General features: G+C 44.3%; 1 protein-coding gene and 1 long non-coding RNA gene across 2 annotated transcripts in view; both read right to left on the bottom strand.

Annotated features, from left to right (window-relative positions):
- Positions 1 to 2758: 2758 nt before the first annotated feature.
- LOC139627585 (uncharacterized) lies at positions 2759 to 4604 on the bottom strand. Its single transcript, XR_011692593.1, has 2 exons — positions 4486 to 4604; positions 2759 to 4025 (listed from the first exon to the last, which is right to left on the bottom strand). It is a non-coding gene; the product is annotated as an uncharacterized lncRNA (long non-coding RNA).
- A 2-nt stretch (positions 4605 to 4606) lies between these two features.
- akap13 (A-kinase anchoring protein 13) overlaps positions 4607 to 23259 on the bottom strand; it is a gene marked incomplete at its 3' end in the record, with an annotated part of 71637 nt that continues 52984 nt past the window's right edge. Inside the window, exons 24-48 of the mRNA XM_071488098.1 lie at positions 22722 to 22896; positions 21760 to 21827; positions 21165 to 21225; positions 20515 to 20692; positions 18027 to 18133; positions 17656 to 17802; positions 17466 to 17575; positions 16701 to 16844; positions 16294 to 16419; positions 16101 to 16218; positions 15758 to 15881; positions 14972 to 15102; positions 14786 to 14862; positions 14449 to 14515; positions 14218 to 14332; positions 10858 to 10940; positions 10023 to 10214; positions 9776 to 9940; positions 9366 to 9436; positions 8810 to 8854; positions 8598 to 8648; positions 6367 to 6561; positions 5980 to 6261; positions 4819 to 4935; positions 4607 to 4735 (exon numbers count right to left, since the gene is read on the bottom strand). Coding sequence (XP_071344199.1) covers positions 4607 to 4735; positions 4819 to 4935; positions 5980 to 6261; positions 6367 to 6561; positions 8598 to 8648; positions 8810 to 8854; positions 9366 to 9436; positions 9776 to 9940; positions 10023 to 10214; positions 10858 to 10940; positions 14218 to 14332; positions 14449 to 14515; positions 14786 to 14862; positions 14972 to 15102; positions 15758 to 15881; positions 16101 to 16218; positions 16294 to 16419; positions 16701 to 16844; positions 17466 to 17575; positions 17656 to 17802; positions 18027 to 18133; positions 20515 to 20692; positions 21165 to 21225; positions 21760 to 21827; positions 22722 to 22896 — 3078 coding nt within the window. The remainder of the gene's footprint in view (positions 4736 to 4818; positions 4936 to 5979; positions 6262 to 6366; positions 6562 to 8597; positions 8649 to 8809; positions 8855 to 9365; positions 9437 to 9775; positions 9941 to 10022; positions 10215 to 10857; positions 10941 to 14217; positions 14333 to 14448; positions 14516 to 14785; positions 14863 to 14971; positions 15103 to 15757; positions 15882 to 16100; positions 16219 to 16293; positions 16420 to 16700; positions 16845 to 17465; positions 17576 to 17655; positions 17803 to 18026; positions 18134 to 20514; positions 20693 to 21164; positions 21226 to 21759; positions 21828 to 22721; positions 22897 to 23259) is intronic.

The raw sequence follows: 23259 nt of genomic DNA on the forward strand, positions 1-23259 counted from the left end.
GACTTAAATGAGTTTAAGGGTTCACTGACTTCCTCTGTATACAGTACACATTGTTCCATAAAGATGTTCACAGATAATAAGCTCCAGACATGCTGAAGACTGAACAAACAAATCTGCCTCCCAGTCAGTTGATCTAACAAACACTGAAAACCTAAGAGACAAGCTCACAGGGCATGTGAAGGCTGCAGTTGTATCGTAGGTGCTACTTCTTAATATCTTAATTCACAGATATTCCTGTGTAAGGTGTCCTTGCTACTATTTGGAAAGCACATCAACTGTGCATTATTTCTGGATGTTATGGATGGTTGTTGTGAGTTGCGGGCAGCAGGGAAGTGTGAATGAGCTAAAGCCCTCAGAAACCAATCCTTCTGTGCTGCTAATTCAGAGCGCCCTCTAAATTAACTCAGGTACTGAGGTGCTAAGCAAGAAGGGAGAATCTGGCATATCTCCGACCACTGCAACAAACTTCTCATACATGTGTCTCCTTTTCTGTAGGCCTATGGAACCGCCAGCCTGCAGTTAATAAAACAGATTTCATTTCTAGCTATGCTTATCAGCTATCCCTTGAGCTTGTGTCGCTCACTGAAACCTGGATCAAACCTGAAATCACTGCTACTCCAGCTGCACTTTCCTATAACCACACATTTTCCCATACCTCCCGGCTGTCCAGCTGAGGAGGTGGGACTGGTTTCCTCATTTCCAACAAATGGACATTAACTCAAATGCTACCTCCAGACAAATACTCCTCATTCAAGCACCATGCTGTTGGTGACTACTCCGGTGAGAGTCTCTGTGGTTGTCTTCTACCATCCACCAGCACAACAAGGTTATTGTGTGGAAGAACTAGACATACTGTTGTCTTCTATTCCTGACCATGTCTGTTCATGTCTGTCCGCTACAGACATGGTCTAAGTGGATGTTCAGTATGAATAATTCACTCCTTTGACTTGAAACATGTCTGCAGCCCTCCAACTCACAAAGCTGGTAAAGTACTTGACCTCATTCTCACTTGACATTGTTCGATAAGTCTATCGAACAGTCGTCTAACAGTCAAAGCTGGTGCTGAGGTGAACACCTACTACCACTTCTTCCTCATTAGACTTCGGGAACATTTTCACCTGTTTCCAGACTGGTCAGGTAACTGCTCTGCTCAAAGAACCCACACTTGATCCTGCGCATGTGGAGAACTATTGACCTGTCTCACTACTTCCATTCTTATCTAAGTGTATAGAAGATACTTCTGGTCTTTAAGTAGGTCTCTTCTTTACCACAGAACAATCTTCTCGATCCAAACCAGCCTGGCTTTAAGAGAGGCCACTCCACTGAAACGGCCTTGTTGTATGTGACAGAAGCCCTAAGGGCAGTGAGAGCTGCAGGTCAGCCCACAGTTCTTATCCTGCTGGACCTCTCAGCAGCCTTCAATACAGTGAACCACCGCATCCTGCTCTCTGTACTCTCCAACATGGGCAACTGGGCAAAGTCCTCTCTTGGTTTGAATCTTACTGGGCTCTTCTTCAGTGTGTCATGGCAAGGGAAAATATCCTTAGCCCATCCCCTCCCAACTGAACAGCCCCAAGGATCAGTTCTGGGGCCCCTCCTCTCCTCTCAGAGAGACAAGCTGAGATCCATAAAGAGACCATGGGGTGATCTGTCTCACACCACCTCCTTGGGTCCAGTTATCTACTCCCATGGCTTCTCGTATTACTGCTACGCTGACAACACCCAGCGATACCTGTCGTTTCACCCAGATGACCCCACGGTCTCTTTATGGATCTCAGCTTGTCTCTCAGACATGGATGCAGGAAAGACACCTTCAACTAAACTTCTCAAAGACTGAACTCCTAGGCCAATCAGTCTCTTCATCATTATATGATATCAAAATCACCTCTTTATCCCTTACCCCATCTACGGTTGCAAGAAACCTGGGTGTCATGTTTAATGCCCAATTATCCTTCTCTCAGTTCTGCTGCTTTGCTCTATACAACATCAAGAAAATCAGGCCTTACCAGACTCAGTCCTCCACCTAGCTCTTGGTTCAGGTCATGGTTATCTCTCACCTCGACTACTGCAATGCTCTTCTGGCGGGCCTTCCTCTGTCCTCAGTGAATCACAAGACAATCTCAGTCCAGACTGTGGTTCCCTGATGGTGGAACAAGTTCCAAATTTCCATCAGAGCAGGGGCATCGCCTCTCTATCTTCAAGAATCTCTTGAAAACTCGTCTCTTCAAAGAGCACCTCCCTTCCTAAAACCTAAAATGTCTAACTAGCACTTACTATGCATTTTTGATGCTCTTCCTTATATATCAGAATATCTGACCACAGAACGTTTGAGCAGACTTGTGGCTGCTTTGTTTGTCCTGCCAACTCTATGTGTTCAGACTGAATCCAGACAGCACTGATGACAGGAAACAACTGTTTTATGACTGTAATCTGATGAGCAGTTAATTTATGAGGAGGGTTTTGAAACATGAAGGGCAGAGTGGCAAATAATTACAAACTGAGTGTAAAGCAGCTGTGTCCTCACTGTATCAGATACAGGAAGATGGGTCTTGATACTCTCATGTCCTTTGGTCCAGGACCTGCTGCCACACCATCAGTCTGTCCACAGAGAGGTCAAAGAAACTCTATTCTTAAACAGTCTTTTCTATCTGAACCAGCTCCTCATGGTCCTCCTCCTCTCTGTAGATGATCTGGTCACTGTAGATGATCTGGTTGGTTATTCACCACTTAATCAAAGACCCACAAAACACACGTCACATCACAACAGAATGTTATTTATTTCCCAAACAAGGACAGATAAATAAAGCTTCATTATTTATTAAAAACAAGTCAATCATCCACAGTCATCAATACTTTGGACTCAAATTTGTACATAAAACATATTTACAGCTTCTGTTGATTTGCCCTTTTTCTTTGTACATGAGAGAAAAATAAAGTTTGTACCTTCTGTTTTTTTTTTTTAGTAGAAATACATCTGAAGAAGCTCTGTTAAAAGGAATCAAGACGAGTGTCAAAATGTGACTGTCATTTGGTTTTAGTGGAATTCTAGTGTGCAAGTTTGACTCAGGCATGAATCAGGTGTGACTAAGGTGTAAGGCCCTGCAGGTACAGACATGTATGAACAACATGAGTAGGTCTGGAGTAATTAATGAGTATTTATTCAGTTCATATTTTCTCTGTCCTGAGCACCATCATCACCTGTTGTGTGGTAGTAACAGTTGCACTATGATGATTGTCGCACTGAGCTTTCAAAGTCTGTTTACACCTGAATAGATGATCAGCTGATTACCTAACAACAAGGTCCCCTGAGGACTCTGTGGACCATGAGACGAGCTCGCTCGTCTCTACAGACTCCATCTGTAGAGACAGGCTCGCCTGGTGACTGATGTGTCATTGATTGTGGCCACACACACTGAAGTTGTTTCAGACGTCTAACTGTGTGTTCTTCCCTCTTGTGTCAGGTTCACTGAAACTTGAGTAAGAGTAGATGTGAAAGGTTCCTCCAGATGTTCAGCCTGGGAGACAGTGTATGTCAACAACGGATGGTTGATTCATGGTAAAGTTGAGGTTGTGACTTGAAGCACCATGTCACCTATGACTGACAGATTCATCCTCTTCTGTTCCTCACTCTGCTCTTTTTGATCCTCCTGAGCTTCTATCACATCTGGAACTGATGGAAGGTGGGCTTGTTTGGGTCCTGGGGTGGTGGGGTCCTGGGCTATTCTTGGCATATTTGCTGATTAAAACCCTCCTGACTGAATCCTCAGCTCACCTGGTCATTACTTTTTTTTACCTGAGACGCCTGCAAGTCTGTGAGTCTGCCATCAGAATCTGGCTGGCTCCTCATCCATGATGGCACAGACTTGGTCCAGGCAGTCTGACAGGCTGCGACAGGACCCAGAGTGGTCCTGTTTCCTGTGCTGGCCAGTGGTCTGGTTCCTCAAGAAGGTCAGAAGTGCTTGGTTCTGGTCCTCAGCAGAAGAAGATGTCTCCATCATTCTGAGAATCAGACATCACTTTGTTTTCTGAGGAGACAGAGAGACACAGTGATGATCTGGACACCAAACAGCCTGCCACAGACCCTTCAGGTCCAGAGCAACAGACCAGGTCTGGACCAACAGACCAGGTCTAACAGAGGTGCATACTGAAACTGAATGCAGCCCAGCATTCAGTTTCTCACCCTTATGTAGGGATGACACATGAATGATGTGAATGTTTGTGATTTTTAATGACTTCTAATTAGTAATCAGAGTATGATTTTTAATTATTAATCAGCACATGATTATTAAACAGGGCATGATTTCTTCTTCAGCTTTACAGCAATTGGACGACTCGTCTACCTCCTGAACTTAATAGCTTTGCATGGCAATAATTTCTCTCAAATGAATCTGGTGGTTGAGCATGATCAACCTTTTATCTTCCATGCCCATGCTGTGAAAAAGACTAATATATTCCAGACTCGGGAACATCTGGTTCTCATCGTACCCATGTGAGTGTGCTCCCCCCCTTTCCCCTTCTTCTTCTTCTTCTCTTTGGGTTTGGCCAGCTGCCGCAGTCTGGAGGGAAGCTGGGACTCCTTCTCTGCTCCCTGAGGCTTTGTGGAGGAGGAGGAGGAGGAGGAGGAGGAGGAGGAGGAGGAGGAGGAGGAGGAGAAAAGGTTGAAGTTCTTGCCCATCCTCTTGGATCCGATGCGGAGAAAAGGCTCTTTGGTTGGGGCAGAGGATGAGAGCTCCACCTGTGCAACATCAAGAAAAGACTTCTTATAGTTGGTGTTGGACTCACCAAACACCCGCCTTCTGACAAGGACTTTAGTTTTACCTCTTTTGGCTCATCTGCTGCTTCCTTTGGATCCAGATCCAGAGGTCCTAAGCCATGGAGCCTTATGGAGTCTTCAGAGGTGGTGGAGGGAGTTCGCTGGGACCTCTGAAGCTGCTCCTGCTGGAAGAAATGACACATAGAGTCACAAGACCTATACCCAGAGTTTCATCTTTAACGCAGCAGGTTTAGTCTTCAGGGAAGACCTGGTGGCTTCTAGGTCCAGGATTGAACATTAGACCACAGAGACATGAAGAGCTGTGAAACCTGCACATCACCAGATTAACAGCAGCTGAGAATCTTTTGCTGAACTCCCGTGGTTTGACTCACTATGATGCACAGGTGCGTCAGCTCACTGACATCCAGCCAATCAACGTGGCCCCTGATTTTCAGCCTGCTGTAGCTCTAACACCTGTACCTGCACACTGATGAACTGCATCTGCATCAACCAATCAGGGAGCAATACAGATACTAAGAAAACTAAGGTCTGCTGTGGCGTTGCTGTCAGTACTGGTAACTGTGGTACACAGCCTGACAGCGAAGGCCTGGGAAAACTGTGACATCACAGTGACGTCGCAGTGACAGTCAAACCAACAGTTCATCTCTGAACCACTTTAACTGGAGGTCAGACTGAGAGCGTCAAACTGCAGTAGGTCAAAGGTGAAGCAAGAAGTGGCTCTGTGTTCTCTGATGGTCTGACTGTGTTTAGACATGAACTCAGTACAACATATGACCCCTGATTAGCTGGACTGAGGAGTCATCAGCATCTAAAATAAATATCTCTGTCCTACATGGATCTATCACTCTACATGTTGTTAGTCCTATAGTCATTTTTAACAACTGTAGTTTAACTGTGTTTATTAACTACATCACAGACACACACCTGATGAAGTGTGTCAGTGAGGATGGATGTGACTTTGAAACAAGCCTGGTCTGTGATGGGACCTGAAGAAACAGGCTCTGTTATTAACACAGGCCATCTTCTGTTCATACCAAGTTCACCTGTAGGGCCCTGTACACCCTCACAGCTGTTAGATCTCCTCTTACAGAAGGGGGGCATGGGAGGGGGGACCAGGGAGTGAGAGGATCTGTACTCCGCTCTCCCCGAGCTGACAACAGCACTGGACTGCATTTTAGTCAAATGTGTAGGTTCTGGACCCTGACCTGGTATGTCCTCATGGACTCCAGTCTCTCTGAATCTCTCCTCAGGGCCTCCTGGTCCCTCTCGAGCCTCCTCTGAGCCTCCCTCAGCCTCTCCAGCTCTCTGTGGTACTCCTCTTTCTTCCTCTGTAGTGTCTCTCTCTCCTCAAGCAGTACCCGGTGCCTCCTCCTGGTCTCCTCCTCCTCATCCCTTAGCCTCTCCTCCTGCACTGCCAGACTTTTCTCCTTCAGATCCCACTCCTTCTCTCTCCTCCTCTTCTCCTCCTGGTGTGCAGCCTGCTGTTTCTGAAAGCAACCACAGAGGAGTGCATATTACACACTGTCAGAAACACTGTGGGACACAGATGATGATGATGATGATGATGATGATGATGATGACATTCTGCGAACCTGCAGGCTGGCCGCCTCCTGTCGCTGTCTCTCCAGACTCCTGTGTTTCTCCTGCTCAATGAGGGAGGAGGGACGGGAGGAGGATGAGGAAGAGAGCGAAGAAGAGGACGAGTGTCTGGATGAGTTGGCGGTGAGCCGGTCATTCAGGGCCTGACGCTGGTCCTCGACAAAAGAATCCTGCTGGACCACCACCGCCTGGAGGAGGAGAAGGAGCATGTAGTGAAAGTGGAGTGGAGACATGATACCTGAGGAGATGCAGGAGTATTCCTGCAGGTGTGTTTCAGTCCGTGTGATCCTGTAAGTGTGTACCTATAGTTGTGTTACTACAGTTGTGTTACTGCAGGTGTGTTCCTGCAGGTGTGTTCCTGCAGGTTTGTTCCTGTGGCTGTGTTACTGCAGGAGTGTTCCTGTCCGTGTGATCCTGTAAATGTGTTCCTATAGTTGTGTTACTGCAGGTGTGTTCCTGTAGGTGTGTTACTACAGGTGTGTTCCTGCAGGTGTGTTACTGCAGGTGTGTACCTGTAGGTGTGTACCTTTAGGTGTGTTTCTGTAGGTGATTTCCTGTCGGTGTGTTCCTGTAGGTGTGTTACTACAAGTATGTGTTACTACAAGTGTGTTCCTGCAGTAAACACACTTTTCCTGTAGGTGTGTTCCTGAAGGTGTGTTACTACAAGTGCGTGTTACTACGAGTGTGCTCCTGCAGTAAACACACTTTTACTGAAGGTGTGTTCCTGTAGGTGTTTTCATGTAGGTGTGTTCCTGTAGGTGTGTTACTGCTGGTGTGTTCCTGTAGGTTTGTTCCTGTTGGTGTGTTACCGCTGTGACAGACCGTTTGACCTCGAACCTCTGCTGTGTGTTCACTGAAGGTGTTTTCATGTAGGTTTGTTCCTGCGGCTGTGTTACTGCAGGTGTGTTCTTGTAGGTGTGTTACTGCAAGTGTGTTTCTGTAGGTGTGTTCCTGCAGGTATGTTTCTGTCAGTGTGTTACTGCAGGTGTGTTCCTGCAGGTTTGTTCCTGCGGCTGTGTTACTGCAGGTGTGTTCCGGTAGGTGTGTTTCTGTAGGTTTTTTCCTGTGGGTGTGTTCCTGTTGGTGTGTTACTGCTGTGACAGACCATTTGACCTCGGACCTCTGCTGTGTGTTCCTGAAGGTGTTTTCATGTAGGTGTATTCCTGTAGTTTTGTTACTGCAGGTGTGTTTCTGTAGGTGTTTTGCTGTAGGTGTGTTCTTGCAGGTTTGCTCCTGCAGGTTTGTTCCTGTAGGTATGTTTCTGTCAGTGTGTTCATGCAGGTGTGTTCCGGTAGGTGTGTTACTGCAGGTGTGTTCCGGTAGGTGTGTTACTGCAGGTGTGTTCCGGTAGGTGTGTTTCTGTAAGTTTTTTCCTGTGGGTGTGTTCCTGTAGGTGTGTTACTGCTGTCACAGACTGTTTGACCTCGGACCTCTGCTGTGTGTTACTGCAAGTGTGTTCCTGCAGGTGTGTTCCCACAGGTGTGTTACTGCAAGTGTGTTCCTGTCCGTGTGATCCTGTAAATGTGTTCCTATAGTTGTGTTACTGCAGGTGTGTTTCTACAGGTGTGTTCCTATAGGTGTGTTACTGCTGTCACAGAGTGTTTGACCTCGGACCTTGGACCTCTGCTTTGTAGGTGTGGTCCTGTAGGTGTGTTCCTGAAGGTGTTTTCATGTCGGTGTGTTCCTGTAGGTGTGTTTCTGCAGGTGTGTTCTGTATTAATGTTACTGCAGGTGTGTTCCTGTAGGTGTTTTCCTGTAGGTGTGTTCCTGTAGGTGCGTTTCTGCAGGTGTTGTTCTGCAGGTGTGTTACTGCAGGTCTGTTCCTGTAGGTTCGTTCCTGTAGGTGTGTTACAGGAAGTGTGTTCCTGTGGGCGTGTTCCTGTCGTTGTTTTCCTGTTGTTGTGTCGCTGCAAGTGTGTTCCTGTAGGTGTGTTACTACAGGTGTGTTCCTGTAGGTGTGTTCCTGCCATCACAGACTGTTTGATCTCTGACCCCTTCTATGTGTTACTGTAGGTGTGTTACTTCAGGTGTGTTCCTGTGGGTTTGTTCCTGCAGGTGTGTTCCTGTTGGTGTGTTCCTGTAGGTGTGTTACTACAGGTGTGTTCTTGTGGATGTGTTCCTGTAGGTGTGTTCCTGTAAGTTTTTTCCTGTAGGTTTGTTTCTGCAGATGTGTTACTGTAGGTGTGTTTCTGCAGGTGTGTTACTGCAGGTGTGTTCCTGGTACCTGCAGTGATATCAGCAGGTCATGGAGATGGATCACACTGAGCTGGACCTGCTGGAGAGACAGAATTCACTGATGAAATCATGTCACAGACACAGAGAAAAAAAAAAGAGATAGATATATATAATAATAACCTAATAACCCAGAGAAAGCCTACTGGGTAATTTACGTCAAACAAAGTCCACCAATGTCAGAGAAGCAGCTCACACACTTACTTCATTGTTTCTCTTCAGCAACATCTGTAGGCTGGCAGTGGCTCCCTGACACAGACACAGACACAGACACAGACACACACACACAGACAGACAGACAGACAGACAGACACACACACACACACACACACACACACACACACACACACACAGACACACACACACAGACAGACAGACAGACAGACAGACAGACACACACACACACACACACACACACAGGCACACAGGCACACACACAGGCACACACACAGGCACACACACAGGCACACACACAGGCACACACACAGGCACACACACAGGCACACACAGCATATTAATAATGTCTAAACTAGTCTTATTATTTACGTATGTGTCTGACTCAATCCACAGTAGAAGTCCATGCCGGGTCTTCCAGATAACAAAACTAATTAACCAGGAGTCACTTTGATCATCGATGAGTCACAGTGTGTGAATGGATGTTGTGACTGTCGCAGATATTACAGATATTACATGACTGCACTCCGTGACTCTGACATTCATACAGACATCTGGGAGACACACACTGCACACAGACACGCACCTTCTTCAGCACGCTGTCGGACTCAGTCCTGCGGAGGTCCAGTGACTCTTCCCCCTCTTCTTTGTCTCCATCTGAGGACACAGGAGAGAAGTGTGAAGGAGTTCAGGGGAGTCAGGTGACCATCAGCTGACAACATGTGATGAACCTGCTGTCACAGACCGTTTGACCTCTGAGCTCTGCTGCTGTCACAGACTGTTTGACCTTTACTGCCACAGACCATTTGACCTCTGACCTATGCTATCACAGACTGTCTGATCTCTGCTGTCAAAGACTGTTTGACCTCTGACCTCTGCTGTCACAGACCTTTGACCTCTGACCTCCACTTTCACAGACTGCTTGACCTCTGACCTCTGCTGTCACAGACTGTTTGACCTCTAACTGTGTGTATGAACGAACATGAGTGAGTTTACCCTTCTTACTCTTGCTGCTGTTCATCTGGTGACTGTCGAAGCCTCCAAATGTCTCGGCTCTGCGGGGCAGACAGACCGGCCCCACATTTCCCCCTGTCAGGCCAGCGGCAGCACTGCAGCCTGCTGCACCAACTCCACTGCTAACCAAAGTGTGCAGGCTCTCCACTGGACACAGGAGGACACAATTACACTCTTCAGTTAAACTTAACATCTCATCTCTGGCATACACAACACAACTCCTGCTCACCTTCTCTCAGGGCGTCGTGTATGATTGGTTCCCCCTTTGTCACCTCCCCAGGTGTAGCCCTGAACAACATGCGCTCCCTGACTGGTGTGTTTGTGTCCTCAGAGGCGGGATTACAGTCTCCCAGCTCTCTGAAGATGTGGACTTTCTCCTCCAGTAAACAGACGATCTGCTCGTCTTTTCTCCGCAGGAGCTCTGGAATAAAACACAGAGATTCATGACAACACTGTTTCAAAAAGACAGTTTTGTTAAAAATAAAAACGTAACATAAAAAATTATACGATCTCTGTCACTTTATTTCATATCAGATGAAATCTACCTCCACTTCTTTAGCTGGGTCACATGGAGCAGTATCTTACAGCTGATTGGCTCTCAGTGTACGACCAGTCTATCTTACAGCTGATGTATATTCCTCATTATCGGCACACTGTTTCCTCATTCAAACATGTGCTTTCATGTTATAATGTAATACTGATTTTTTTTGGGCCTGACAGTGATAGGCTTCTATAGTTTCGTTGAGTTTTTAATCACACAATAATATTCTTTTCTTATCTTTTTAAATCTCACTTCTGACAGATTAAAAAACCTAAAACTAACACTGACACAAATAAAAACTAAACTAAAACTAAACATTTTCAAAAAACAAAAACCAAACTAAACTAAACTAAACTAAACTAAACTAAACTAAATTAAACTAAAAACCTGGTTTAAAAATGAATCAAAACCAAACTGAAAAAGTTAAAACAAAAATGAAAACTAATAAAAATCCACAATTATTACAACTTTGCTCAGTGTAACATGATAATACAACCCAACACAGTACAGTATGTGTGTTCACCTCTGATCTCCTTTGCTCTGTTCTCCTGCTGCCTCCTGTCCTCCTCTGTCTCACTAGGAACTCCTTCATCCTCATCTTTCTCCCTGTAAACACAAAGACACACAAGCACACTGTGATGTTCAGACATCATCAAGTCTCTCTGAGAACCTGCGAAAGTCACAGACGTCAATTCTTCAGTGAAAATCCCGACTCAACATGTTTCAGTCCATGATTTATAGACATTCATTTTCTCACTAACAGGGCCTCATGTTTGCAGTTTTTCTCCCTGACTTAATAGATCAGATCTTCATGTTTGTAGTTTTTCTCCCTGATTTCATAGATGAGATCTTCATGTTTGTAGTTTTTTGAATTTTAGTTTTTTCTCACTGACTTCATAGATTGGTGGCTGCAGGAACTTCACAGTCACTAAGTGTGAATGTGACTTTAAACCTGATGTTGTTCTCCTCATTGTGATCCTGTTTAACAGGATTACCACATGTTCTGATCATTGTCTCTCCTTGTGCAGTTCATATAGAAACTGACATCTTTGAACATGAATGTAACACATTAAAGTTTGAATGTAAAGTCCACTCAGTCATTAGCAGTATAAATAGCAGTTGAATGAATTCACATAGAGCATATAACTGATAATAGTGGAAACACACAGGTTCCTCTGCACACACTTTACTGATAAAACTAAACAGTGATACCGTAAACACAGTGGTCATGGTCTGGTCCCAGGCCACACCCACATGGTGTGGTCTGGATGTGATCTGGGTGTGGTCTGGGTGTGGTCTGGGTGTAGAGGCCAGAGCTCTGTATAGTGCTGCTACATCAGAGCTGAAGAGAGGCATCAAGGAGGCAAAGGAGGCCTACAGGAAAAAAAACTGAGGAACACCTCATACACAATGACCCGCAGAGGGTGTGGCAAGGGATACAGAATATTATGTAAACTATAAAGGCAGCACCAACAACACTGCCCCCACTGATGCCTTACTGGCTGAGGAGCTAAATCACTTCTTTGCCTGGTTTGAGGTCAATAGAACAACTACAACAGTCCGAGTTACCCAACCCAATGACAACACCCAGGAACACCAAGTGAGGTGCGTGCTGAGATCAGTGAATCCAAGGAAGGCTACTGGACCAGATGGAGTGCCCAGTAAAGTACTCCAGGCATGTGCTGAACAGCTTGCTGGGGTCATACCATCTTGCCTAAAGTCAGCAACCATCATTCCAGTCCCCAAAAAGCCAGCCCCAGTGGATCTGATCAACTAACACCAGTAATAATGAAGTGCTTTGAGAAGCTGGTTGTACAGCACATCAAGGCAAGCCTCCCACCCTCCTTCAACCCACATCAGTTCACCTATAGAGACAACAGGTCAATTGGGAATGCCATAAGCCTCACAATCCACACTGTGCTGAGCCACTTGGAACATCAAAGGAGCTACAGTGGGGCAAAAAAGTATTTAGTCAGCCACCAATTGTGCAAGTTCTCCCACTTAAAAAGATGAGAGAGGCCTGTATTTTTATCATAGGTATACCTCAACTATGAGAGACAGAATGGGGGGAAAGAGTCCAGGAAATCACATTGTAGGATTTTTAATGAATTAATTGGTAAATTCCTCAGTAAAATAAATATTTGGTCACCTACAAACAAGCAAGATTTCTGGCTTTCACAGACCTGTAACTTCTTCTTTAAGACGCTCCTCTGTCCTCCACTCGTTACCTGTATTAATGGCACCAGTTTGAACACGTTATCAGTATAAAAGACACCTGTCCACAACCTCAAACAGTCACACACCAAACTCCACTATGGCCAAGACCAAAGAGCTGTCAAAGGACACCAGAAACAAAATTGTAGACCTGCACCAGGCTGGGAAGACTGAATCTGCAATAGGTAAGCAGCTTGGTGTGAAGAAATCAACTGTGGGAGCAATTATTAGGAAATGGAAGACATACAAGACCACTGATAATCTCCCTCCATCTGGGGCTCCACGCAAGATCTCACCCCATGGTGAGCTAAAATCCCAGAACCACACGGGGGGACCTAGTGAATGACCTGCAGAGAGCTGGGACCAAAGTGACAAAGGCTACCATCAGCAACACACTACGCCGCCAGGGACTCAAATCCTGCAGTGCCAGACGTGTCCCCCTGCTTAAGACAGTACATGTCCAGGCCCGTCTGAAGTTTGCTAGAGAGCATTTGGATGATCCAGAAGAGGATTGGGAGAATGTCATATGGTCAGATGAAACCAAAATAGAACTTTTTGGTAGAAACTCAACTTGTTGTGTTTGGAGGAGAAAGAATGCTGAGTTGCATCCAAAGAACACCATACCTACTGTGTAGCATGGGGGTGGAAACATCGTGCTTTGGGGCTGTTTTTCTGCAAAGGGACCAGGACGACTGATCTGTGTAAAGGAAAGAATGAATGGGGCCATGTATCGTGAGATTTTGAGTGAAAACCTCCTTCCATCAGCAAGGGCATTGAAGATGAAACGTGGCTGGGTCTTTCAGCATGACGATGATCCCAAACACACCGCCCGGGCAACGAAGGAGTGGCTTCGTAAGAAGCATTTCAAGGTCCTGGAGTGGCCTAGCCAGTCTCCAGATCTCAACCCCATAGAAAATCTTTGGAGGGAGGTGAAAGTCCATGTTGCCCAGCGACAGCCCCAAAACATCACTGCTCTAGAGGAGATCTGCATGGAGGAATGGGCCAAAATACCGCCGATGACACAACTGTGGTGACTCCACTTCCTCAGTGTGCTCAGGAGAAACGATGTGGAGAGGAAGCTGCTTGTGGCATTCAACTGGGCGACAATTGAGAGCGTCCTCACATACTGCATCACCGTGTGGTATGCGGGCTGCTCTGCAGCAGACAAAAAAGCACTGCAGAGACTACTCAGGGCAGAAAAGATAATCAGCTGCCCACTTCCCCCACTCTTCCCCCCATTCAACCTCCTATTTTTGCACTATGCTGCACCTTACATAATGCTGCACTTAACAGTTAAGAAATTTGTTGTTGTTTCTTTTTTTAATGGTACTTTATTTATTTATTAGAATGTTTAATGTTGTGTGTTGAATGATGAATGAATACACCACTTGAGTTTCTGCTACTAATTTCATTGTATATACTTGTACAATGACAATAAAGATTCTGATTCTAATTCTGATTCTCTTACATCACAGGTAGAGTCTGGTGCTTCCCCTCAGTCCTGGAGGAAGACGTACTCACACTGTAGGACACAGAGTGGAGGACAGGTCTTCGTCCTAACTGAGAACCAAGTCCTGGATACAGCTTGGTGGTTCTGGTTCCTCTGTGATGACAACTGTGTGTATGTGTGTGTGTGTGTGTGTGTGTGTGTGTGTGTATATGTGCTCACATGCAGTGCATGGCATCCTGTATGATGGCCCTCCATGTGTTGCGCTCCTCCTTGCTGCTGGCCAACACTTCCACCATCTCTGGTCTCTCCGTCCCAGCTGTGATCAGGAAGAGACCTGAGGAGACGGAACCTGAGTCAGTGCTTCACCTCAGTGCAGCCACAGTCAGTGCGTGTATCACACTGTGTGAAATTCAGACCTGATGCAATACTAGAAAACAGAGGAGAACTGACCTCGCTCCTCGTTAGCCACTTCTCTAACGATCAGGTTCTGTAGAGAGATGACTGTGGAGCGCTGGTCCTGAGGACAGAGAGGTCCAGATCAAACTCAGGGCTCATGACAATATGCAGTGAGCACGCAGTGTAAATGTAAATCATACTGATTTACATTTGGTGTCAACAAATGTATAACTGCATAATTTATATGTAAATCATACAGTTATATTTAAATCACACAGTGAACATTTAAATAACTGTATTTTTAAAACACACAGTGAACATTTAAATAACAGGGTAAATTTAAACCGCACAGTGTACATTTAAAGAACAGTGAACACACTGAGCTACTTACCAAAGAGGCAAAAACATATTTCTGGTCCTTTTCCTGAAGAAAGACCAACACGTCAGAGAGGAGCATGGCACGGACATCTGCAACACCAAGAAACAAACAAGATGACAACATCCTGCGTACAGAATGACATCATCTACACAACCCATTGATCTTGTGTGCAGAGCACAGTAGAGACAGACTGAGAACCTTTGAGTCGTCCTGCAGAGTTCTTCAGCTGCACCACTCCGTCGTGCAGCAGCTTCCTCCCTCTGATCAGATCCTCTTTAGCAAACATCTGACCGCTCTTCATCCTCATGATGGACTTACTGTCAGTCCGACTGGAGAGCATAGAAAACTAAGGTTACACTGAGGTACAGAGAAGAGCACAGGTAAAAGACCCTGGACTGAGAGTGAGGAGTCAGCTGCTCCTCGTTTTAAATACTGTAACTATACATACAGTATGTAAACATCTGTATATACAGGATCTATACATACAGTATCTACACGTACAGGATCTATACATACAGCATATATACATACTGTATCTATACATACAGTACATGAGGCTACTTTGGATATTTACTAATTAATAAACAATGACTGTCTTTAAGACACGACACACAGACGCAGACACAAAATGTGTTTCTATTATCTATAGAGATCTAAATCAAATCACTGTGGACACCTGGATTTTATTGCTATTCTAGAGTTTTCAAGCATTTCACACGATTTTCATCAGCTACTACTGGATTCTGTGAGATTGTGTTGTCAGGGACAGAATGACCTTTGACTGTGTGATGGGATTATAGTCGGCCTCAGACAGTAACAGGGCTGCAGATGTCAGAACCCAGAACAAATGTCAGTGCTTCTGTTCAGTGCTGGAGATGTCCTGTCACATCCTCCGTATCCGCTGATTCTAGATCTCATCCTGGATTTGATACACTCAGGGCCCCGGTACCGGTAGGGTGAGGGTCAGTGTGTGGGTATGTGTACCTGTGGACTTCCCTCAGCCTGCGTTTCTTCTCCTGCTCATTGACTTTACTGTCAACAGCGGCGATCAGATCCTTCACACAGCGCAGAGATTCACAGACGCCACTGTGGTCTCCATCCGAGTCTGCTGCAGCAGAGTAACAGAGTTAGTCCATGAGCCTTTTACTCCTCTCATCAAACACTTACTGCAGCTACACTCACAGTGTTGATCTAACATTTGATCTAACTGTGGTACCAGTCAGTCTACAGCCTCTCACTGTCAGTGTTTACATGGATCCCTTCTCTCTGCAGCGCTGAGGGTTTGAGACCACAGAGCCTGTGTTACAGAACATGTCCTGGACCTCACCTTTCGTGTGCTGGAGGATTCTCTGGATCAGAACAGGATATTTGGTGATTCTCTGAGTCACCAACAAAATGCACTCTGGGATACTGAGCCTCCGCACAATGCTGCTGCTCATCGTCCTCTGCACAGACACAGATACACTGAGGTTACCTCAGGTTGAAATAAAGAGAGCAGCGACATCAGGACAACAGCTGACCTTGATGAATGCCTGGAAGCGTTTGTCTTTGGCCTGCAGGTCTTTGTAGAGATTGACAGCTTCACTGTGGCGACTGCAGAACTTCCCATAAACTTTCTTCATACGTTCAGCACTGCAGTCTGAAAACTGAAGGAACAACAACAAAACTTCTCCTGTGAATCAACAACAACCCTTCTGGAACGAACAGAGGTTACTGCAATGGGCATGCTCCCCCCCGACTCTCATGGTTAGTGTTAGTAAGACAGCTCTACCTTCTCTCTCTCTCCCTTCTGTAATTAAACTGTAATGTATGTATTTTAAAGACCTGCATGTCTTCCTGTCCTCTGATCAGTCAGGCTGTCTCATTTAACCTGTGTCTGATTTCAAACATCCTCCTACTGCTTTAATCCCTGCAGCCTCTGTCCTACCTGCTGGACGAGGATGTCCCCAATGCGGCAGATGAGGAAGCTGCTGCTGCTGTGTCCTGGAGCTGATGAAGCTCTCTTGGTCTCCAGGAGCCGGGTCAGGAACTCAGTGTGTGTGAGCAACAGGTCGTCCAAGACAGGGAAAATCTACAGAAAACGACCACAGCACAAGACTTTAATATGTGGACTTTAAAGAACGTTGTTCTCATTGATGAGTGGAAACTAAGGAACACTGTTCTCATTAAAGATTGGACTTTAAAGTACATAGTTCTCATTAATGTGTGGACTTTAAAGAACACTGTTCTCATTAATGTGTGAACTTTAAGGAACATTGTTCTCATTAATATGTGGACTTTAAATAACATTGTCCTTATTAACACGTGGACTTTCAGGAACATTGTTCTCAATAACGTGTGGACTTTAAAGAACATTGTCCTCATTAACGAGTGGACTTTAAGGAACATTGTCCTTATTAACGTGTGGACTTTAACGAACATTGTTCTCATTACCATGTGGACTTTAAAGAACATTGTTTCATTAACGAGTGGACTTTAAAGAACACTGTTTTCATTAACAAGTGGACTTTAAAGAACATTGTTCTCATTAATATGCAGACTTTAAAGAACATTGTTCTCATTAATGAGTGGACGTTAAAGAACATTGTCCTCATTAACGTGTGGACTTTCAGGAACATTGTTCTCATTAATATGTGGACTTTAAAGAACATTATTCTCATTTATGTGTGCCCTTCAGCCGCCCCCCTCCCACCTTGTCCAGAGTGTCGGTCTCCAGCTGCACCTCCCTCTGAAGTCCTTTGTAGTAAACCTCAGACATGATTTTCAGTGTCCTCACATGGTGGAACTCAGTCTGGTACAACTCTGAGGAGAAAAAGGACATGATAGGAGCTTTCACACCCACTGCTGGTCTTCCTCCCAAAATAAGTCACAACATATTTTACCATAGATGACGTCCTGTCTCTTGATCTCATCTTTCTTCAGTGTCTTCAGGAACTTCTTATCCACTGTGCTGCTCCAAGAATCAGCCTCCAGATCCTTCATGTCACACTCAAACTCTCCCATCAGCTGACTGTCTATCATCTCAGTGCCTACACACACACACACACACACACGCACACACACACACACACACACACACACACACACACACACACAGACACACACACACACAAACACAGAAATAGACATCCAGGAATCAACTTCAACATCAGCTTCATCAAACAAATACACAAAGAGTCTCTTTACTTGTTCTCACAATGTGTGTGAGTGTGTGTGCATGAGTGTGCGTGTAGGTGTGTGTGTCTGTTAGTACCTTCATCAGTAAGAGACTCGGTTGAGGCGTTGACCTTGCTGCCCTGATGGAGGGAGTCTGTGGACTGAGACAGAAACTTCAGGCCTCTCAGTGGAACGTCATCTAACCTACAATGAACAAAAGGTTTCTTCATTTTCACTGTGTCCACACAACCAGAACGCCACCATCACAGACTGCTCCACAATAACAGGAAATAATATATAAAATAAATAAAAGAAAAAGAGAAACATTCTAACAGACTAAACAACCACTTACTGCATACACAGTGTACAGATCTACTGCAGCAGTGACTGCAGTGAAGTAACAGAGGTAACAAAGAGATTGTGACTCAGATTAACACAACATTTCACTTATTATTCTGCGGCACAGAACCTAACCTACACTGTCACTGACACTCTGTGTTAGACACTGTTTTTAACTAAGTCCCTTCACTGGTTTGGGACATTTTAAAGTGTGACAGTGAATGTATCACAGCAGGTGAACAAACTGTTCTGTCAGGACTGACATCTGTCATCAGCCACTGCTGCTGCCCCCCCTTCGCTGAGGGTGTTAAGGTGAAGTCACTGAAGTAATATTAAATGTAACTGACAACAGTGAATAAAATGACTTATTGTGATGTAACAGGAGGATTCCAACAGATGGAACAGACACTGAACAGTCACTGAACACACACTGATCAGATGCTGAACAGTCCCTGATCAGACACTGCACACGCACAGAACAGACACTGCACACAAACTGCACAAACACTGAACAGACACTGCACCACACACACACAGAGTTGTTTTTTAGGCCCTGAACTGAAAAAGTTTAAAGCAGCCTCTCATGTTAGAGGAAGTGATGTCAAAATCATGTTTAACCATTCTGCTAATGTCCTGACTGAGGTGGTGGATCAACATCCTGTGTGTGTGTGTGTGTGTGTGTGTGTGTGTGTGTGTGTGTGTATGGGTCATTGACAAATAAAGCTTTTAAAAATGTTTTTTAAAAAAGTCTTTTTAAAATGGATATTATGCATATTTTTGAAATTAGAATAATGTGTTTCAACAAGCCTTATTTGTGTTACAACATTTCAAAGTTTTAAATTCATTTTTTGACTGTATTTTTAACTTCACCACCTGAAAAATGTCAGGTGGCGCAACCAAATTTATATACTTTCCTTCTATTTATTCTAAGTGAAATTTTTGGCAAGTATACCTGAGTGTGTCTATAGTGGCTAACACATTGTTACTTTGTGGTTGAGTTTTTTGTTAACTATAATTTAAGATTCTTGCATTTCAGTGGCCAGGTATTTAATATTTTTAATATCCAATTTTACATTTAAATACAGAAAAACTTGTATATAAATATACAAATGAATCTATTTAATACAATAGCTATATACCTCAGAGTCTTCAACCATTTGTTCACTTTAACCTATCATTTATTGGTTTAAATAAATATTTTACCTGGTCGCACCACCAGACGATTCAGTTATGTCACCTGACTTTTGCAGCTAATTTCAAATTAAACAGGCTTCTACTTAGACACCTGTTTAACCTTAAGCCTTTGCTAGCAAGTTCATACATATAGTATTTTAATAAAATGAAGAGTTTTATAATAAAATAACATTTTCCTAGTTTTACCTGGGTTGTACCACCTGACATGAAAAGTGTACCAGCCCAACTGAATGTAGGAGTTGAATGTAGCTATTTTTATCAATATTTGAGAGAGCTCTACAAACCTTTTCACTCATCAATAAAGATCACTTGGGGTCCTCTGGCTGATGGAATATCCTTTTTGATGTTGTAACTATTCACTTCAGAATAAAAGATGTATGTATACAGTTGCACCACCCTGACATTTGACAATACACAAATTCCCGGAAAAAAGTTTTTGAATTATCTTCAATTCAATTCAATTCAATTTTATTTGTATAGCGCCAAATCATAATATACATTATCTCAAGGCACTTTACAGGGTAAGGTCAAGACCTTACTTTGTTACAGAGAAAAAACCCAACAGTTCCCACAACGAGCAAGCGCTTGGCGACAGGGGGGAGGAAAAACTCCCTTTTAACAGGAAGAAACCTCCAACAGAACCGGGCTCGGGGTGGGCGGCCGTCTGCCTCGACCGGTTGGTCTTAACACCTTTGAAACTTATATTTGTGAATTTAGTTTATTTGAAAGGTCTCAAACATGAAATCATGCCACAGTATTTATTTTGAATTTATTATTATTGAAATATCATATTTCATACTTTTCTCAGGCTGTTCATTAACTCGGACGGTTGTGCCACCTGACATTTTGGTGGTTTGAGATGCCAAAATATAAAATATATACATTATTATAATGTACTGAAAACATGGTCAAACTACAGCAGTTTTATAGAATAAAATGATGCATGTCATGAATTCATTAAAATTATTTTAAAGGAAAGTAATACACTCGGACACAAAAATATGCACGTCATGTCAATGACCCGTATGTATGTATGTACAGGCTCTTCTCACCCTGCTATGTTGCTGGTGGAGATGCTCTTGGCCAAGTTACTGTGTGGGGTGAAGAAGCTGGGGTGTCTCCGCCCAGGAAACAACACTGTAAGCTGGTCATCGGGGATGGTTACCGTGGACCAGCGTTCCCGTGACGATGAGGAGGATGTGGATGATAAAGATGATGCTGAAGATGTAGCTAGACATGAAGATCAAAGTGCACATTTAGGACTTTCAGATCTTTGACTGGTCAAACTCACACTGTGGCTCTTACCCCCACCCCTGAATAATGTAATGATAGTCAGAGACACTGCAGGTGTTTCTTACAGTCATGTACAGGTGAATAGTCTGACACCTTCCTGAAACACATTTAACATGTCTCCATGTTAATTTATATGACAGAGACATGTTGTGTTTTAATGAGCCTGATTCTTCTACTTCCTGCTTGATCAGCTCTTTGTTGATACAGTCACATGACTGCCTCAGTGCTTGTTTGTGTATAAAAAGTTAGTGTGTGCTCACTGCTAGTGTACACAGGACCAGGTCGAAACCCAGGATCTGTCTAGACCGTGTCTGTTCAGTGATGGAGGATGTAGTTGAAAACTGTTGTAGAGCAGTGTTATGTGTGTTTGTGTGTGTGTGTGTGTGTGTATATATGTGTGTGGTCTTACATTTACTCCTCATGTTCACAGCTGACCCAGGAGCAGCTTCTGGCCCCAGCTGCTGCTGCAGCTGCAGACAAAAACAGGTGACACGTTTGGTCTCAGAACAGATTGGAATCATTCTTTAAAAACAAAAAAAAAATGTATCTAAAAAGCAGCCGCCCGTCCCTGTCTGCTGTCACCACCCTGAACAGTGTCCCACCCACAGCACCATGTGATTGGTTACATGTCACGAATAACAGCCTATCAACACTGAGGGCTACTGTGTACACTGAGAGTTAGAGATGAGAGAGAGAGAGAGAGAGAGAGAGAGAGAGAGAGAGAGAGAGAGAGAGAGAGAGAAAGAGAGAGAGAGAGAGAGAGAGAGAGAGATACAGAGAGAGAGAAAAAGAGAGGGCGAGAGGGAGGGAGGGAGGGAAAGAGAGAGGGAGTATTAATATTTTAATATTGATATTTTGTTAATTTCTGATAATAATTCAATAATTGATAACTTCCAGTGCCCCACAGTATTGATGAAGACAGAGGCTGAACTGCAGCTGAACTGGACTGTGTCTGTTTTTAATCCAGTGTCAGATTAAAAGTATAGGTGTGTGATAAGACCTACCTTTGCTTTGCTCTTTGTGCAGACAGACACACTCTCTTTACAGCTCTTATGGACATGAACTCCACAGTCTGCAAACAACACAACAACACAGTGATTGTCATTAGTGTTGGAGTAAACTAGCCCCAGTGCGAACCCTCAAACCAAATCTCTTTTCCCAGACACACACAAACACAGACAGGTAAGAGTGAGATTTGTGCAGAAGCTTTCTTGATGCTTGCTGACATTTTACCACGGGGGGGAAGGACTCCTGTGATGATCCGATTCCTGTGATGATGTTTCCTATAATGATTTGATTCCTGTGATGATCTTACTCCCATGATGATCTGATTCCTATGATGTTCTTATTCTGGGGATGATTTTATTCCAGGGATGATCTGATTCCTATGATGATCTTATTCCTGTGATGATTCCTTTGATGATCTGATTCCTGTGATGATCTGACTCATGTGATGATTCCTGTGATGATCTGACTCCTGTGATTCCTATGATGATCTGATTCCTGTGATGATCTGACTCCCGTGAGGATTCCTGTGATGATCTGAGTCCTGTGAGGATCTGGTTTCTATGATGATCTGACTCCTGTGAGATTTGACTCCTGTGATAATCGGAATCCTTTGATGATTCCTGTGATGATCTGACTCCTGTGATGATCTGACTAATAAATAACTTTGCTCTACTCATGAATAAAACACTGAGCATCATTAATAAGTCACAAACAGAGAGTTCAAGGGGAAAGAGACAGAAATGTCACAGAGAAAAGAGTACAAGAGGAAGAGGGAGCCACAGAGAGGAGGAGCTGGATAAAAAGAGGAAGAGGGAAAAGAAAAAGAGGAAGGAAGGAAGGAGAGAGAGGAAAAATGAGACTGACAGAGACAGACAGAAGAAAACTTATCTGTGAGTGGAGGGTGTAGTAAAACAAGGAGGGAGAGAGTGGAGGAGGAAGGAGAGAGGTGTGATCTTACTGTTGCAGAACAGAGAATCCTTATGCAGAGGTCTGGTGCAGTGCTGACAGGAAGTGGAGGGAGACGGACTGATGGGGATGAAGACATGATTGTTTAGATTCTTCTTTTCTCTCTCTTTACTCTCTCTTTCCTTCTCTCCTCTTCTCTCCTTCTCCTTCTCCTGGAAAATAGGCTGCTGTGAATAAAGACGTTCTGCTTTGAAGAGTGACCTCATGATCCTCAGTTCAGTTCAGAGTCAGAGTCAGAGTCAGATTTAGACTCAGATTCAGAGACAGACTCAGACTCAGACTCAGACTCAAACTCAGAATCAGACCCAGATCTAGACTCAGTCTCAAACTCAGAATCAGACTCAGACTCAGATTTATACTCAGAGTCAGATCTAGACTCAGACTTTACACAGTCAGGGCTGTACTGACTCCTGTGATGATTCCTCATCTTAAACATGTCAGAACAACCATCTGCACTCAGGAAATACAGAGCAGGCTTCAGTGCATCAGCCTGATGTGTGTGTGTGTGTGTGTGTATACTCACACTGTGT

Source organism: Trachinotus anak, unplaced genomic scaffold, assembly GCF_046630095.1.
Source record: "Trachinotus anak isolate AG129_WGS33_773 ecotype Australia unplaced genomic scaffold, CSIRO_AGI_Tana_v1 ptg000002l, whole genome shotgun sequence".
NCBI classification, from domain to species: domain Eukaryota; kingdom Metazoa; phylum Chordata; class Actinopteri; order Carangiformes; family Carangidae; genus Trachinotus; species Trachinotus anak.